The sequence below is a fragment of the Gastrolobium bilobum genome, unplaced genomic scaffold (genome assembly GCF_033153095.1).
Source record: "Gastrolobium bilobum isolate Gb01-03AN ecotype WA unplaced genomic scaffold, APGP_CSIRO_Gbil_v1 utg8495, whole genome shotgun sequence".
NCBI classification, from domain to species: domain Eukaryota; kingdom Viridiplantae; phylum Streptophyta; class Magnoliopsida; order Fabales; family Fabaceae; genus Gastrolobium; species Gastrolobium bilobum.
Genome location: NW_026898169.1, coordinates 14,062 through 33,005, shown reverse-complemented (window position 1 = coordinate 33,005; position 18,944 = coordinate 14,062). Strand labels below are relative to the sequence as shown.

The following is an 18,944-nucleotide window of genomic DNA, read 5'->3' as shown; positions in this document are numbered from 1 at the left end:
CTGTATTTGAGGTTGATGCAGGGTGGAAAAGGTCGTATTTTGTCAACCTTCGAGAGCGGTCATGCCAATGTAGACAATTTAAAGCATTTAAATATCCATATAGTCACGCCATAACTGCGGCCTTACACATTCGTCGGAACCCTCGTTAATATGTGGATGATGTGTTCAAGACAACGAAATTGGTTAATGCGTACTCATTTCCATGGGAGCCAATCAGCAATGAGCAAGCTATTCTACTAAGTATAAGTCTAGTGGTCATACTTGATAGGAATATGTTGTGTGCAAAGAGCCATCCAAAGTTGACCAGAATATGCAACGAGATGGATGAGATTGAAACTGTTCAAGCACGCACTAAATGTGGTCTTTGCAAGCAACTTGGGCACAATCGCAGGTCGTGTCCTAATCGTGAAGCTAATTTGTGATATGTGATGCATTACTATGTCACTTAATGATCCATTATTATGTCAATTAAATGTTACATTGTTATTTCAATTAAACCTGATTTGTGATTTGTCATTGTTTGATGAATTGTTAATATTATTAATGTTGCATTGCGACCTCAAATAAATAGTCGATAACATAACAATAAAAAAAAACACATTCAATAATAACAAGCCAAAAATAGTTGTAACAATGACAATCGTAAAATGCAGTCCATAATAACAATCCAAACAACACCGTCCATAATAACAGTCCAATGTACAATCCAAAAATAAATTCCAACAATACACAAGAAAAAGCATCAAAACTACATGCAAGTTATGACCATCGCGACCATGGCCTGTCACGTGCCTGACGAGGGGGTAATCGGCATCTAATCCCAGCCTCCAATGCCTGTGGAAACTCGTCTAGAGTGGGCTCTGGGTCAACAACTGGATCTGGAACACGTGCTGGCGCTGTAGAGGAAGATGTGTCTGGTGCTGAATGAACAAAGTCACTAGTCGCGGCCTCTAGAAAATCATGCGCAGTTGTACCTGGCTGGATGTCACACGATGTCGAAGACGGAGTGACCTCGGGCACATGATGTGAAGGTCACTCGCCACAGCCATCTGCGCTCAAATCTATCTCCGTGCACCATGCCTCTACGTCTGCCTGGATCCATTTCTGATACTCTATACTATTGGTCGATGGCTGAGTGAACGGTACCCCTCCAAATGCCATGGCCATGGGATTAGCCTGATAGACATGCTCACCCTGCGAATACATCGGTAGATAGAATGTACCTGACTGGCTAGTATAATACTATTGCGGAGGAGGCGCGTAATATATAGGTTGTGCGCCAAACGTATGGCTTATAACTGGAGGTCTGAACTATCTGTGAATATCTGTGCGTGGTCTAGGACCAAGAATAGGCTCTGCTCACTCAGGTTCCCGTTGTTATCTTAAACCATGTCCCTCCTGCCTACCACAGGGAACCTCAATGGTCAACATGAGCTCCTCAACTGTCTGCGTCGGTGGAGCCTCTGGTCCGGGTTCCTCCACTCGTGCGTACTCTCTGAAAATTGTAATAATGCGTCCAATCTCCTCATGGACCCACTCCAATCCATAGCTCGGAAACTAATCACCAGTGGTCGCAAAGTACAACATCTCCAAGCTATCGATCTAAAACTCACAATAATTAAATTTTTAGTTACAAAAATAACTATAATCAACAGATAGAAATTATAACTCAAATAACTCATTGCTCGTCCAATCCTCGCAGCCCTCCTCGCTACGAACCGCTTGCCTCGCTGCCTATACCAGTCCAGGTACTCATGGTTCGGGGACATTGTTGTGTAATTTCGCAATCAACTATATTAATCACACAAATACGCAAGTGCACTATCAACAAGTAATAAAGTGAATGTGTGAATCCAGATATCGTTCCCACAGAGATTAAGTAAAGCTACAGCTCTAAGTGAATCAATTTAAAGTAACAATAATGATTTTTTATTAACTAATGACTAATTTAAGAATCAAGAAATAAAATAGACTAAGACTAAAGATTAACTAAGAGAATGCAGTAACAATATAAGTTTTCCAAGTATTCAAAGGTAGACTGGGATCAATTTCCCCATTATTGCAGTTTCATCAGAATGCAGTTACAATGCTACAATAATCATCCATTCAGTAATCAGAACACTAATGCATGCAAGGGCTCTCACCAGCAATACATGTATACTAGTTCCCATATCTCTATGGCAAACATAGTTTTAAATCATTAAGTTCACTATGTGATTTTGTGGTGTGAATGATCTCTCTACCCACAATTAACCAATTTTACTTAGTTAAACCACAATGTTTAATAACTTTCAGAATTCACCTATATCTCTATAGCTCAAATCCTAAGAACCTTGCAACTCTCTCTCGATGAATCAACAAGATTAAAGATAAATTAAGCACTTTATTAAACAATTAAAAGGACAATCATGCAACAAAGTTTAGGCAACTGATTACATCACAATAAGGGTACTCTATCACCCAATCCTAACAATTTAGCTCATACTTGGGTGGAAAGCAACAACAAAGAAAGAATAAGATTTCATAGATCTAAGATAAGAAAAATAGGGACATTGTTATAGCTCTGCTCTCACAGTAATCGTGAGCTCTACCACCATCAACCTTGCCTCAGCCGCCAGAACAGTGCAAGAAGTCACCGGATTCAATGATCTCTGTATTGAACCCTAGCTTCTTCCTTTGATTCGCTGGATCTCTCTAACGAACCCTCAAATTCCCTTTAAGTGTTTGCCCCACTTTCTCTCTCTAACAACACTGAAATCTGTCTTCCAATCTGTGTCAAGAACCTCTCTAGCCTACTTGGTGTGTGTAGGTTTCCTCTCTTTATATACTCTGATGCATTGGGCTTCAATCAGCTCTTCCAATCCATTGCAAATCACATTCGAATCTGCCTTATGATTGATTGAGGATTCAACTATGTTTTTGCTGCAGATATGATGCAGGGACAAAACATTATGCTGTTGTATATCTTCTCCAAATCTTTCCAAACATATAGTTCAGAGTATTTGTTTGCGCGCTCAGCAGCTTCCTTCCATCAAGTTGGGCTTGGGTCCATGGTTTTCTGGTGATGATGTCAACCAAACATGATGCTGACCTCATCTTCTATGCTACAAAACTGCTTACCGATGCTACATGTAACGCCCCGTGTGTACCCAGTGTATTAAACATACAATGGTAGTAGCGCAGCTAATTAAATGCGGAAGCTAACTTTTTCTTTTCAATTATGAATGCTTATCATATTTACCAAGTGGAATTACTTATTCATTTTCAAAATACTGCCTCTATGTAAATTGCAATAATAACTACACTGAATATCCTCATATCATAAATAATATCAAGTCACGGAACTAAAACACATAGACCGAACCATATCCTGATACATTATACAACTCAAGATAAGCAAACATGTCTGATATCAATGTGGCATGGACAACCCCCATGCTCACCAAATAAGGTAATATAGCCAACAATGTCTCAAATCAAATAACGATATACTGAAATAAAGCATGATCAACATCCAGGCATATCAGTAAAGTAGCATGCATAATCAACTCAACTATGGCCTCCTGCCGCTAGAGGTATCGACCCCCAAGGTACCTGTACCTGAAAATGTGCCCCAACACGGGGTGAGATCTCTAAAAAGAAATCTCAGTAAGGTAAGGGGTCCTCAAGGATCTCTCCACCCCAAGCTCACTTACATGTGCAATATAAGTTCCAAAACAGTATAATAATATAATTTTCAAAACTTGTTCAATGCAGCATATATCCATGTCATATGTGTATGCATCCTATTGGCTAGAGAATTAAAAGGTTGAGATTACATACGTCCACAACCTACAGTACAAGGAACACCGCTTGCACCTCACCCACGGAGTTACCATCTTGTATGTCTCCACATACTCAGGGGTTACCGTCTAAGTGGTACATCACATACATATCATATGACACTTACACTCAATAAAACAGCTCAATAGTATATCAAGAATCATCATTTATTTTCATCAAAAACACAGCTTGCATATAACCATCCCTCCATGAGGTATGTGGAACCAACAATGGACAAAACCGAGGACACGAAAGCTTACCTCTCAAGCTAACAGTCCAAACACGAATCTGAAGCATCCAAGGGGCTAAGGAATTTTTCTTGCATTTTCCCTAAAATCACCTATAAGGCTGTCGCATGCAAGGGTGGAATTCCAAGGAATTTTCTCGCAATCCACTTGTATTAAACTCTGATACAACCTTAATATCAATGATTCAAACCACCAACAACTCAATTACATAATTTTCCAACAACTCATTTTTTCAAGAACCATGTTCATCCATGAAATTTTTCTAAGTTAAACAAACTTTTTCACAAGAATTTTTATGGTCCCAATCATCATTAATCCTCATTCTAAGCAACATTTATCAAAGACACAAAGTCATTTAAGCTTAGGTCTTCAATTTTTTGATCAAAATGAAATCCAACAAAAGATGTGGAAACTTACCATAAATCAATACTTAAGACTCCTATGAATGTTCTTCAAGCAACCACTCAAGCAACAAGCACCATTAGCTCCATCTCCATCAAATTTTCATAAGCTTCAAGGGGGATTATCTCAAAATGTAGAGGCTAACAAGAAGAATAGAGGTGTGGGTTGAGTTCACAAGGTTGTTTACTTCAATTTTCATGTAGGATTTGATGAAGAATCAAGGGAGAAATTTTTTGTCCTTATTCTTGGTGTGGCCGCGGGTTTGGAGGAAAGGAGGGGAGAGAATAAGATGATGAATAGTGAAGGACATGTGCTCTTATGTTAGTTTAAGTGGGGTGAGTCCCACATGCCACCTCACTCAATTCAAATTAATTCAAATCATTCACTTAACACACTAATCTCCAATTAATTCATGAACTATCCGTTAAATAAAAAATTTAACATTCACCAAATTCTTTTAATTACCCTTGAACAGATGAATCCGGAGTTTTCCGATAATTTGGTGAAATTAATGTTTTACCCCTATTTGTGCACTGTTGGCATGTTTCCCCCAAAACCCTAAAATCTATCGAATTGTACCAATAATCATATTTCTTGATTCTAAGTACCATTTTCCATCATATATTCAATCCTAGAGTACTAATCTCACTTTGCACGTTTTTCGATACAACTGTACCGCAATATTTCATTCGGTAAAAACATTATTCACCAATTCTCCAGGAACTTGCCTAATCATTGAATTTTTCGTTCTGAATCTATTTTTAATATTATTTTCATCATTTGAGGCCTAATTCTATCATTTTACAACTTAGGGTTACATATTTGTTGATTTACCGTTACCCTTCTTGCATATTTTAACTCAAAACTTAGGATTTTCACTAAGCATCCTCTCTAACCCTCAATTTAATTATTAATATACGAGGTGTTATACTTGCTCTTGTTCTTTTTTAAATTACATTTTTCACTTGCATGTATAGATATAATTGAGGCATTCTTTCTTTTGTTTTTCCCACTTTGATCTTATAGCCAAACCTTACATTATATTTTCGTTGGTTAGCCTCTTTGTGTCTTTTTATACCCTTATTTTCTTAGCCACATTATAAGCCTAAGTGTAAAAGCAATTGATCCTGCACCTTAGAAATTTATTGAGCTTTTGCTTCACCTTTGTGTTATATTTAAGTGTAGGGGTTGCTTGAGGGGTGCAACATTTTAAGTGTGGGTGAGAGAGCTATTTAATATTTATCATTTGTCAATTGTTCATCTTCAAAGAAGGAAAAAGAAAAAAAAGGAAAGAAACACTGAAAAAGAAAAAGAAAAAGAAAAAGAAAAAGAAAAATAGAAAAGAAAAGAAAAAGCAAGAAAAAAAATTAGTTCTCACCTTTGTGTCTGACTTGCTTTATTTTTGTTTTTGTTTTTATTTTAGTTATGTTTCGTTAATTTACTTTTTAACTAGTTCTCACCTTTCGTTAATCTACAAATGTTAAGATATGAAAGACCAATTCAGACAAGAAGTTGGAGCCCAAGTCAGACATTAAATGCTGAAATTTAATTAATTAGCTCGGCTTGTAATTTTAATTAAGAACTCAATGCACAAGAGGCCCAAGGCCATTATTTTTATTTTATTTATTTTAATTCTGTTTTATTTTATTTTTTGGCTAAAATTAGTGGAGCCCTAATCCGATTTTTTGCCTAGAGAAGGATTTCTAAACGAATGCAGGGATCCTGATTCGTTTAGAATCAACCACAAAATTGATAATCATTCATCCAGTGATGGATGTCCATGGAATGCCAACTTTGCGTTGGTTATTTTGTTACAATTTTAATCTCAATTTTTACACTTTGTTTTATTTTTATTTGAACTGAAGAAAAATCCCCATCTTATATTTTTTATTTTTAATTAGCAATTTAAACCCTTAAAATTTTCTTGAGAGACGACTCAAGTTTTCCCCTTTACTACAAAATATTTACAAACCTGATAAATTTAATATGCATGAGTTCGACAACTCACGTTAGTCCTCCCTAAGGGGTCAAGAACTTCTGAAGTTAGTAATTTCTTCAGTATTTATAGATGAAAGGTCTTTCTTGAGTCAATCACGTCCCTTGATTTAATCAATAGTGCAGATTTCATCAGTTGCTCCCCAATCAGTGACGTGATCATGTCCAAGTCAGCCCTAAAACCTTCACCTAAGCATCATTTCTTCATTTTTTTTTCTGAATTTTTAGGATGTGGTGTTGTAGAAATGTTCCCTGCCTTTCCTCTCTGCTACTGCTGATGTGGCCGCTCTTGAATGGTTACATTTTCTGGAAAACAAAAGGACGCCGGTATAGTGTTTTTTAGCTATTTCTTTATGTCCTTTTTGTCTCCCTTTGTCTCTTTCTTTTTTCTTTCTCTCCAAGTTTGCTTTAATTCTGAATTAGGCCTCCTCTAAATGGTCATTGGATTTTCTGAAAATGCTAAATAATTTCCTAAGCCCGAAAGTAATAAATATAAATCATTTTACATTTAGTTGCTTCCTAATTTCCAGAACTGCGGATTGCTCCTGCCCAAATAACAGTTAATCACTCCTGGACGCAAACTTAGAATAAATCACTAAAACTTAATAGCAAAACGGAGAATTTAAGAGCATATAAATTTCAGTTAATCCGGTTATTGATTTTTCAGTTCGGTCACTGTGATTTGAATCGGTTGATGAACACCACTACCATTGATCTTATAAACGTTGGAAATTTAAATGGGAAAAACTATTCTCATGCTACATGAGTTAAGTTTTTTCTCCTACACATCCTTCGATAATCGTGCCACCTTTTTTTTTCAGGTGGTGGAGCTCACAAATTTGTCTCTATAACATGAGATAAGTTTTCTCCTTTAACATAGATTAATAAAACATAATTTAAATATGTTAAAACTAAGGGTTTTATAAGAGTTATGTTGTAGGAAAAGTGGTTGTGTAATGTTATAAATATTCGTTTTGCGTGCCGTAGTTTTTTTTTTTAGTTTCAAAAAGTGTGGGTCCCACAAAATATTGTGTGTGTAGGAAGTTGTGTCATGTTAAATGATAAATGCAAACCCCTAAAACTAAAAGCAACACAACATAACACAACTTGCATTATATTACAAAACTTTCTTACAAATCTCTCTCTCCATTTTTCTTTCCCTCGCACGTGTTTCGGCACTTATCTGTTCTCTTCCTTACAACTAGTGCTGCGGTATTCTGTTCTCTTCCTTACAACTAGTGCTGCTGTGCTTCTTAAGTTATGAGCCGCCTTTGTCTTATTGCTTCGTCCAATCTACTGACAACTAGGCAACTTGGATTTGCACAACTGACAACTCACTTTAGTTATAGTTTTGGAACAGTGACCAAAATGTCACTGTTTATCAAGTTTTTTACTTAAATGTCACGCGAACAGTATTATTTTTCAATCTGCCACGGTGGCAAGTTCGCTACCCGATGTAGCGAACTCAGTTTGCTGACGTGTCACGTTTCTAGTAGACACTAAGTTCGCTACATGGGAGAGCGAACTTCGTTTTAACCAAGTTCGCTATCCAATGTAGCGAACTTCATACTCTTTTTTTTAACTTGATACTTGTTATTCACTAGAAATGTGATACGTCAGCAAACCGAGTTCGCTACACCGGGTAGCGAACTAGCCCAAGTGGCAGATTGAAAAATAACACTATTCACATGACATTTAGGTAAAAAACTTGATGAATAGTTACATTTTTGTCGGTTTTCCTATAGTTTTACGGTGAAGTGTTTGTATCAAAGTTGAGTTTGAATTCTAACAATAAACACTCCCAACTACCCATGATGGTCCCTAACTAAATCTAAAATCTAGCTAGGACTATATTCACAAGCGTAATAGCAGATAGAGCACTTGTATTAAAAAAATAGAGCACTTAATGCATAGTTAATCCCAAGAAAGCTAAAATAAATAATGCATGTATGGGACAAAGAGTAACTCATCCTTCAAGCATTTCCCTTTTTTAGATTTGGCCTATTTGTTTTCTCAATGAGAAAGTCTTCCACTCTGAAATGCGCACTTGTGCGCTTCGTTGTTCCCTTGTTGCTTATTGCCATCTTCTGTTATGCTCCTTCTGCTATAGCAACAACTGAAGTTTCAGGTTTGTGGCTCATGCTGACACTGAATGAAGAATGGAAAACTATTAATGCTGTATATTTCGTAAGACTTTAGTTTTGAGGAAATAAAGACCTTAGCACTTAGCCACAGCCCTTCATACACTAAATTCAGTCAGTGAAAATTATGGTTACTTGCTAGTTAGACTTTGACTGTTATTATTGTCATCCAAATTAATTCAAATCAATGATTTATTTTAGCATCAACATGCATGTAATTAAATTGTGATCTATTATGCTTCTTGACATCTAGTAGTATGGTCACCAAAGTGGTATAATTATATTGCTATTTTGATTGGCACAATTTTTTTTTTATTTATATATTCACTCTATATCAATCTACATGAAAGAATTCAAATTTACTATCATAGAACTATATATTATGTATTTAAGTGATGTACTTTTGCATTTCTTACACAGGGAATGAAGTGAACACTGATGGGAAGCTTGTAAATGAGCAACTGACAAAGACAAGCCTAGGAGGACATAATGAAGAAGAAAAATTCAAAGGATTTTTTTTCCCAAAACCAATTCCAATTGTTAAGCCTTTCCCTAAGCCTATTCCAAAGCCAAGTCCCATTGTTAAGCACATTCCAAAACCATTTGTAGTGAAAAAGCCAATTCCTGATGTTGAGCCGGAGTTAATTTTTAAGCTACCGCCTTTTACTAAAAAGCCTTTACCTAAATGGCTACCGCCTTTTCGTAAAAAGCCTTTACCTAAAAAGCCTTTTCCTAAAGTGAAGAAATCAAAATTTCCAAAACATTCACCACCACCGCCAATGCACAAGCCAATTTCAATTCCATAATATGATAAGATCTTCCACCGCATTCTATTAAACTTACCATGCTTAAAAAGTTTACCTTTCCATTTCTATAGTCTCTCTATATATAGCTACGCCTGTATCTCAGACATCAATTGGGTTAGCATAATCCAGTTGTGTACCCAACTTGTGTATTTTATTGGAATATATGTAATTAATGATTTCGCTTTAATCAAGTTCTAAAGATTGCTCTTGTATCTCGATTCTATTAATCCATGAATGGTACTGATTTTTTTTTTTTTTTCAATTGTATTTTTAAGAGAAATATTACTCTCATATTACATGAGAGAAAAATCTCTAATGCACTCATAACTTAGAGGAGAGAGGAGAAGAAAAATATAGAGTGGATCTCATCTTTGATTTGTGAGTGTATGAATTTTTTTTATCTCATCTAACATTAGAATAATATTCCTCTGTTTTTAATGGAAAAAATATTTTTCATTTTAAAAAACATTAATCTTAGTTCAAATTATTTTATATTTCATTTAAAAAATTTCACTTTCTCCAATCATAATATTTATTTTTGTTACCATAAAATAGTAATTTTGACAAAATGACATAATTTTATATCTTTTCATAACAACAAACACTATCCCTTGTATTTGTTTTTATTATTTTGTGTGATTTACATTTTGAGCAAAGCTACTCGTTCAACATTAACCATACAAAAGAGTATAGCACAATGCGCGCCCACACACACACACACACACACACATATTTATATATATATTTACATCGGTATAAGAAAAATAAATCTTATACTCAATCTTAACCATTGATTTCCGTCCATCAAACGATTGTAATTAATTTGATTATTCTCATTAATTAATTATTAATTTCAAATAAATTATAACCGTCAGATATCAAAAATTAACGGTTAAGATTGAGTGTAAGAATTATTATTCTTACATTCATCGATGTAAGAAGATCTTGCCCTATATATATATCTATATATATATATATATACCTTGGTAAAATACTATTTAAAGTTGTACGTGCAGCAATGTTATGATTTCTCACATTTAATGTTTTTACTTTTTGTATGGTTATGATTTCCTATATTAAATACTTTAGTCTATATATTTGAAGAATTTATTAGTGCTGGTCGTAAAATGGTTGCAGAAAAATCAAACCTATATATATATATATATATATATACAACCACTTTAGATAAGGTTATCTAAAGCTACCCTTACTACCGGTAAAACATAGTTATAACATTAAATTTATTTTGTTTCTCTCTCTCTACGTCAGTAGACAGGTTCTGAAAAGTGACAGAAGAGAGAGAAAAAACATTAATGTTATAACTATGTACTACTGGTAGTACATAATTATAAAGGGTAGCTGTAGATAACCTTATCTAAAGTGACTGTAGAAATATTTACACAACAAATATATATATATATATATATATATATATATATAGGGTTTTTCGAATGTATAATGTAACACCTCGTATGTATCCGTTCATGTTATCATTATATATGATATTAAAAGCAGTTACAATCTCAGTAGTTGAATTAAAATATGATAAAACTCTTTCCTTTTTAATAACATTTTCATTTTAAACAATTAGCATTTAACAAAGTTCAAAACTGTAATCATAACTCTTACTCAGTTGTGGAATAATAAAATCTAATGCTTACATATCATACAATACTTATTTATTGTTGCTAAATGGTTCCCACAAACCAACGAAGCCAAATTCATAATTCTACAATTTCCAACACTGAACCGGTTTCGGTTTTTCCTAAACTGGGTTTGATTTACTTGTCTATAAATTATCATATTTTAGTATGTTAAATAGACTCATCAAGCTTTCCAACAAGGTATCATAGGCCTAATTTGGAGTTATATAACTCAAGATATGTTCACCGTAAGTTAGCATCTCAAAATTGTCAACAAGAAAACATATACGAAAACAGAGGCTGAATTTGGGTGTGTTCCACCGCCCAGTTTATTCTCAAATTTTTACACAAGAAACGAGAAATCTCAAGCTTTAATTGACATTGATTACATTTTTCGATAAGAAACGTAGGAGATATTAAATTTTAAAGTTCAGGGCCAGAAGCTGTCAAAAACTTCATTTTGAATAGTCTCTACATATTCGAATGCTGAGGACAATTTACAATGAACCAGTATCCTATATTTTAGGACAATGTAGTAGACTTCCTAAGCTTTATTTTGATACCTCACACACCTTGAACAAAAATGAATTGAGTGAGATATGAATTTTTAAAGACAGAGGTAACTCCTAGATTTTTCAAAAATTTGGACAACACTTTGTTTGTATTTTCAACATATGGCAATCCTCCAATCATGTACCTAATTGACGCATGAAATGGCAACCACTAGCCCAACAAACTAGGGTGCTCTTATATCCACAACAATTACATCAACTTATGACTCTTTCACCTTTTTCCTTCAATTGCCAATTATGCATCGCTTTTTAACTTAACCACAAGACACTATCTCATTATTACATATTTCAGGCACATTATCATTAAGTCACAAATGTAATAATCACCAAACATGCAAATAGGCATTCATGCCTTTCCATCATATAGGAAAAAGGTATAACATTACACAATGTCCAAATGTCTTTAATACATAATCACGGAACTTAGCTACAAAACACTATGATCAAATCCTTGGCTCCCTCCAACAACATGAGATACCAAAGAAAGTGAGCATAGGCTAAGTCCACCAAAATACATCAAAATATATCAATGGCTGTCAAATGTAAATCCTATACCTGTTCATCTAACATATACATAGGATCTCTCAAAATACATTTAAAACATGTCATATACATATACACTTTACTATGGCCTCCTCGAATGGATGCTCCAACATCATCTGTACCGAAAACAACCATCTTATGCCTTTACACAAGGAATCAACCGTCTTGTGTGGCACACAAAACAACATACATAAAATGCTATAATTCACAATTCATGCAATTATATATATAACATAAACCACAGTCCCCTCGGGACTTGGTGCAATAGTAAAGGGATAAATCCCAAGGCTCGAAAGCTCACCTGTAAAGCTCTAAACCAATATGCTTTATTTCTCTTTAAATGCCAACTGTTGGAAATAATATCTTTAGAATATCTTTATTATTTGTAAAGATCTATTTCCTTATTTCATTTGGATTTAGGTAAGGTATGGGCTAAGCTCATTAGTGTTTCTTTATATATTGTACTCTCCTGAATCAATTCAATATACAGATTTATTTCAATATTCCTCTCGTCTCTTGTTATTTTACATGGTATCAGAGCCTAACGAGATGAATCCTTGTCTGTCTTTCCTTACTCTTTTTCATAATTTTAATATGATAGTAGGGAGTTATCACCCACCATGAGGGATTGACTTTCCCAACTTTTCCTTTTCTCTTTTTCTCTCTGCTTCTCTTAGTTTTTTTCTTCTCGTTCCTACCTACGCCGCTGCAAGTGTTATAGTCACCTCCAGCCCTCTTTCCGCTTCCATCGCCACCGACATCGTACTTGCCATCTGTTTCCACTGTGCCAATGTTCGCACGCCGTCTCCCTCCTGGTTACGTCCGTTCTAGTCGAACCTCTGTAGATCTGTTCGTGCTTCGTCTCTGTCTTCCTGGATATGTTTGCCGGACCTCCATCTTCGTCGCGCTGACAAATCTGAGAAAGCCATCTCTGTCCACCTTGTCTCCGTCGCCGTAGACCGTTGCCACAACCGAAGGAGCCGCCGCGGCTGAGTTTTGCATGGTGAGGGGTCCACCGTCGAATTCCCTCTGCTAACCACAATCTGACTACCATCACCGATTTGTGTTCATCGGATTTGTTCTTGTTTTCCTGCGAAGCTTAGATCTGTTATCTCTCTCTCTTTCTCTCTCTCTTTCTCTCTCTCTTTCTCCAGCAACCAAATCAAGTCATTGTTCTGGCCGTATCTCTTTCCTCCGGCCACATTATCTTTTCATCTCTAGCCGAATCTTGTTTCTTCCGGCTATGTTTTCTTTTTCTTCGTTGATTTATTATTTTTATTTTGATTTTCTTTTATAGCTTGTATTTGGCAAATTTTATTTTTCCCATATATGTTTGTGGTGTTGTTTAAGTATGATTTGGCTTGTATTTGATTTATTTTTGTCATTGTTTGGCTTTATTTTGGCCTCCTATTTAGGGGTAGCATTTATCTTCGTTGTTGTCTGATCCGCGGATTATTTCAGTTACACTGGCTCCATCGGCTTGTATTCCAGTTGCAACATTGTCTTTTTCCCAGCCCTTCCTTAGCTGATGTCTATCCTAGCCTTTCCTTGGCTGATGTCTGTCGGACCGTGCTTAAGCACTCTAGAGGGGCTTAAGCGCTCTTGGAGGCCTAAAAGTACCAATTTCCTCTGCCTGTACATGCTCAAGCACGCTACCGTGCGAAAAAAATGTTCGAAGATCGCGCTTAAGCGCGCAGCCCATTTTCATAACGAACATAGGTTAGTAAAATTGGCATAACTCGAGCTACAAAGCTCCATATTGAGTGAGGTTTGAGCCTATGTGAAGTTAACATATACAGATATAACTCTGTAAAATATTAGAGCCATTGGATGATTATATCAATGTCAGTTTAGGATTGAAGTTGATGCTCTAATTTCGAAAGTTCAATTTTGTCAGCTATGTTGCGAGTTTAATAACTCCGGCTATACTTAATCAAATGGTTATTGTAATATCATTCCGGAAAGCCCTAGGCGTCTAGTTTATCATAATGAAAAGGTTAAAGTTGATGGTTAAGTGTAGTGGTCTCAGTTTAGAGAATGTTACATGGTTACTATTACGATTTTGGTTATATTAAGTATGATTTTGTTTTAAAAAGTAAATGAACAATGGTTTTGTGAAAAAGTTTTTCCGTAGTTTTAATTAATCAATGTGATTGTAATTGCGTTTGATATCATATTTGATGATAACACACCGGTCCGGTAACGGGGTGTTACAATACCGTATTAATAATTAATACAATAAGATCCAAATGGAGGTAGTGTGTGTTTTCTTTTCTTTTTTAAATCTTTCTTCATAAATGGGACCAGAGGGTGTCTTTATTTTGTTTACTTGCAAGTTGCATGGATACCATTATTTAGGGGTGAAAATTTGGGTTGATAACACACATTATGACACAGTACATATATGAATACACTATGAATATGACACAAATTTAAAGAGGTTAGAACACAACTCACTAACATAACATTATATGAATAATATGTCAATCTCAGTTACTAAAGGTTTTTTTCACAAATTTTGTGTTAACATGATATGACACCATAATGTGATTCAATTTCATGTTTTGCAGATTGACACAATACGGCATAAATTTTTTCATATAAGCTTTTTGTATATCTCGTTCGTGTCGTATCAACCAATCATGTTAAAAATTATAACACCTACATTATCTTTGTTTGGACAAAAATGTCCAATTAAAAATAGAATAGTTAAAAATCTTACAAATTAGAAAAGTAAAGAATTTAATAATATAACAAACCTTTTATATTAAGAGTAAATACTCTTTTTGTTCCCTAACAAAAAAACTCAGTCCCCACTTTAGTCCCTTATAAAAAGAAATTAGTCAGTTGGTCCCTCACAAATTCAAAGTGGACCCATTTAGTTGAAATCGTGGTCCCTCACAATTTCAAAAAAGACCCATATTAGTCCCTCAAAAGGACAAAAATGGGTCCACTTTGAATGTGTTAGGGACCAACTGACAAATTTTTTTTTGTAAGGGACTAAAGTGGGAACCGTGTTTTTTTGTTAGGGACCCAAAATGGTATTTACTCTTATATTAATAAGTGAAGAGAATATTAATGGCGCAATAATAAGGGTGTTCGCGGTCGGGATTGTATTGATTTTAAAGCAAAAATCATCTGATTCAATCCCTTCGGTTTGATTTTTTTTAAATCCAATCCATTCCAATTTAATTTTATTCGGTTTTAAAAATGTTTGTCATTTTAAAGGATATAAATTTTTTGTCATTTTAGATCCTGACCGTTGATTTCTGTCCATCAACGGTTAGGATTTATTGGATTTTATTACGAATTAATAAGTTTGAACCAATAAATCCTAACCGTTAATTGACGAAAATCAACGGTTAAGATCTAAAATGACACAAAGTTATATCCTTTAAAATGACAAATATTTTTCCCTTTTCAAAAAGCCTAAAATTTCAACCAAACAAATCACTAACTATATCAAAATAAAGTCATACAAAGTTACAAACTACTGAAAAATCTAAGTCTTCGAATTAAAACAAGTCTTAAAACACATGAAGAGTTAAAATAGATTGATAGACAATAAAAAACTAAAGCAAGATCGTTTGCTATCAATAACATCCAAGATTCCAAGTCTACAAAACAACAAGATTCTAAGTCAACATCTTTCAAAAATAATAAAATACATAATACATTGGATCAATTTTCACCAACAAAAACCAATCCAATCCAATTAAAATATGCGGTTTTGAAATAAAAAAAATATTTATACCTGAGTAAAAAATTATTAAACACTTGACATTACAACATACACACATATACATAATCCGGTCATACATACATAACTATACATCGGATATAAATGCCTCTCAAAATGATTATCAACTGTATAAACGCATGATCATATAGGTTATGCAATATAAAACATGCATATACAGTCATCCAAAATAACTAAGTGTCTCCTATTGCTAAATCCTCTATCCTCCGTGCACTGGTCCCTTGCCCTGTGAGGGCTCTCATGCTATTGATGTAACTGTAATTTAAATTACTGCCCCACAACGGGGTGAGAAATGAATCTCAATAAACTCTGGGTTTATGGAGCAGTCTCCACCCATGAGTTCTCTTTCAACATGAAAGGTTATATATAAAGCATACAATACAATATGTAATTTTTGTCAATGTAATACAAACTGGATTCTTACGAAAGTATTTGTACTCCCCACATGATATTATTATTACAGAAGCATTTGTTCTCCCCACATGATAATATTACGGAAGCATTTGAACTAGTGTTAACAAAACCAGACCGACTCGGCCGGGTCGACCCGGGAACCGGTAAACCGGTCATACAACCGGTCTGGTTGAAGCAACGGACCAGTCATGCATCAGAACCGGTGCAACCCGGTCTGACCCAACCGGTTTTATGAAAACCGGTGACCCAGCCCTGTCCCAAACAAAAAAAATTTAAATTTTTTTTTTTTCAAAAAAAAAAATCATAATAGACATATTTTAATATTTTTTAATTATTGACTTACATAAGTTATGTACCTATAACACTAATATTATCTCCATTATGCACTATGCAGAAAATTTTGATTTGATTTATAGTTAGAGATGTCATTTTCTGAGCCTAAAGCTCTGTATCACGATCATTATATTTTTGTTTGATTCTTTATTGGATAATTTTTATCATTTTTTTTTAGATATTTGAGTATGTTTATAATTTTTAATATAAATTATAAAATTACATATAATTACCGGGTCATGCGGTTGAACCAGTGACCCACTAGTTGAACCACTGACCCACTGACCTAGTACCTCGACTGGGTCACTGACCGAGCTGATTTTAATAACATTGATTTGTACTTCCCTCTTGGTATTATTATGGAAGCATTTGTACTTCTCACTTGATAATTTTGTAATATACAATTCAATCACATCATTGATAACTTGTCTATATGAATGCATATATACCAAATATCTAACACAACCAATGATACACACATCGAACCATCATCCATACTAGACTATGGTGGAACAATAAAGACGGAGCAAAACTCCTAAATCGAGAGTTTACCTGTAAAAGCTCAAATCCAATGCTTACTTGAATCTCACAAATTTAATCCAATGCTTCTCAAACTTGTTCTTCAACCTATTTTGTACCATCATCCAAATTATAATTAATACCAATACATGTCACCTCACACGTTATAGACATTTTTCCAATATTTTCAATATTTATTACATATTACTATCTCAACATGAATATTAGGTAAAACAAGGTTTTAACACCTTAAACCTATAAAACACACACTAGAAATAATATTCCAAACATCATGTAAAATTGCCAAAGCTTCCAAGCAATCTCTTCAAGCCTTGGCCGAATTGTGCTATGTAATGACACAAGGAATTTGACTTTTTTTCCTTGTTCAAACATCTTTATTAATTCATTGCTTGATCACCAATTAATCCTACATTACACTTTGCTCACCACTTTGACTACAAAACCGTAATATAACCAAAACCTACATAATTGGATTTTATACATTTTCTTTGGTTCAAATACTAACCAATAATTATTAAATATTCTATGGTTCATTGTTTTAATAGCGAATGAATTAAACACTTAATTTGCACAATTATTTCTTATATGACCGAAATGCACACTTATTTCTAGCATTGACATCATGTACTAATTTATTTATGAAAACTTCATTTTAACTCAGATTAACCTAAAATTTTGATGTCTTTGATTTAAAGCTTTAATTTAAAGCAAAACACGCTCCATTTGGAGTCTTTGATATAATTTTTACAATACAATAATAGTCCAAATTGATTCATAACAAAATTCATGCATACTAAACAACGTCCTTTGATTTTTCACCACTTGAATCTTAAATCCAATCATACTATGACTTTAATTTCACTTTGACATTAGATCAAACACATGGTTCACCCTATAAAACACCACATGGCCAATTGGTTCCTTTAAGAATCACTAATCCCACATGCTTGTTTTTAATCAATTTAATGCATAGATCAATTTCCAATCAACAACCAATCATTATTCAAACTAAAACCACATCAAATAATCATGCTAAAGCTCATCCATAAACAGCAACTATATTCAGATGACCTAATAGTAAATCCATGAAATTAATCAAAGATTGGTAGTTTAATTACCTTATAACATTTCTAGTAGACTAATTCTTCAACTTCAAAACACATCATTTCACCAAGAGGTCAGCCATGGTGTCGCATGACGAAGAGTAGAAAAGATGAACATCCAAAGCTCCTTACAATGATTAGAAGCTATGGTTATACTCACTAGGTGACAAGGAAAGTTTTATATTTTTGTGTTCTTTTTAAAGAGAAGAACCGACTTGGACAATGGAACAAGGCTTAGGTTACTTGAATTTTTACTTTATTGACTTTCTTATTTTAACCCAGTTACTATTGGTTATGATTAAATCACACATTTGGTCTATTCTTTTAAGGAAAGAAGGAACGATGCAATGAGGAGGAATTTAGAGACTTCAAAGTTCAAACCGACTTGATTGAAGGAAATTCACTAAGTTTCGTGACTTTTTAACTTGTTTGACTTCCTTTAATTTAAAATGGTTTCTATTGACTTTTAATTAAACCAACTTTGACCTAATTTATTAAATTATTCTAATCCTAATTAAAATAATCTAAGATCACTTTTAACCAACTAAATTCACTAAACAATTTAATTAAAACATCAGTTTAGGCCAAGTTTTGTTTAATTGCAATTTGGTCCCTAAATGTT

General features: G+C 34.3%; 1 protein-coding gene and 1 long non-coding RNA gene across 2 annotated transcripts; one reads left to right on the top strand and one right to left on the bottom strand.

The window, feature by feature from the left end:
* Positions 1-8,483: 8,483 nt before the first annotated feature.
* LOC133313502 (proline-rich protein 4-like) lies at positions 8,484-9,414 on the top strand. Its single transcript, XM_061514886.1, has 2 exons — positions 8,484-8,595; positions 9,029-9,414. The coding sequence occupies exons 1-2, from the start codon at positions 8,484-8,486 to the stop codon at positions 9,412-9,414; spliced, it is 498 nt and encodes a 165-aa protein (XP_061370870.1).
* A 2,680-nt stretch (positions 9,415-12,094) lies between these two features.
* LOC133313497 (uncharacterized) lies at positions 12,095-18,690 on the bottom strand. The gene is made up of 3 exons (XR_009751826.1): positions 18,338-18,690; positions 17,232-17,306; positions 12,095-12,288 (listed from the first exon to the last, which is right to left on the bottom strand). It is a non-coding gene; the product is annotated as an uncharacterized LOC133313497 (long non-coding RNA).
* Positions 18,691-18,944: the final 254 nt, after the last annotated feature.

What these genes read in the sequence shown, in the direction of transcription:
- LOC133313502 (XM_061514886.1), top strand. Translation starts at nt 8,484, where the DNA reads ATGAGAAAGTCTTCCACTCTGAAATGCGCACTTGTGCGCTTCGTTGTT. An exon ending in AGCAACAACTGAAGTTTCAG is followed by an intron (nt 8,596 to 9,028) that starts GTTTGTGGCTCA and finishes TTTCTTACACAG; the next exon opens with GGAATGAAGTGAACACTGAT.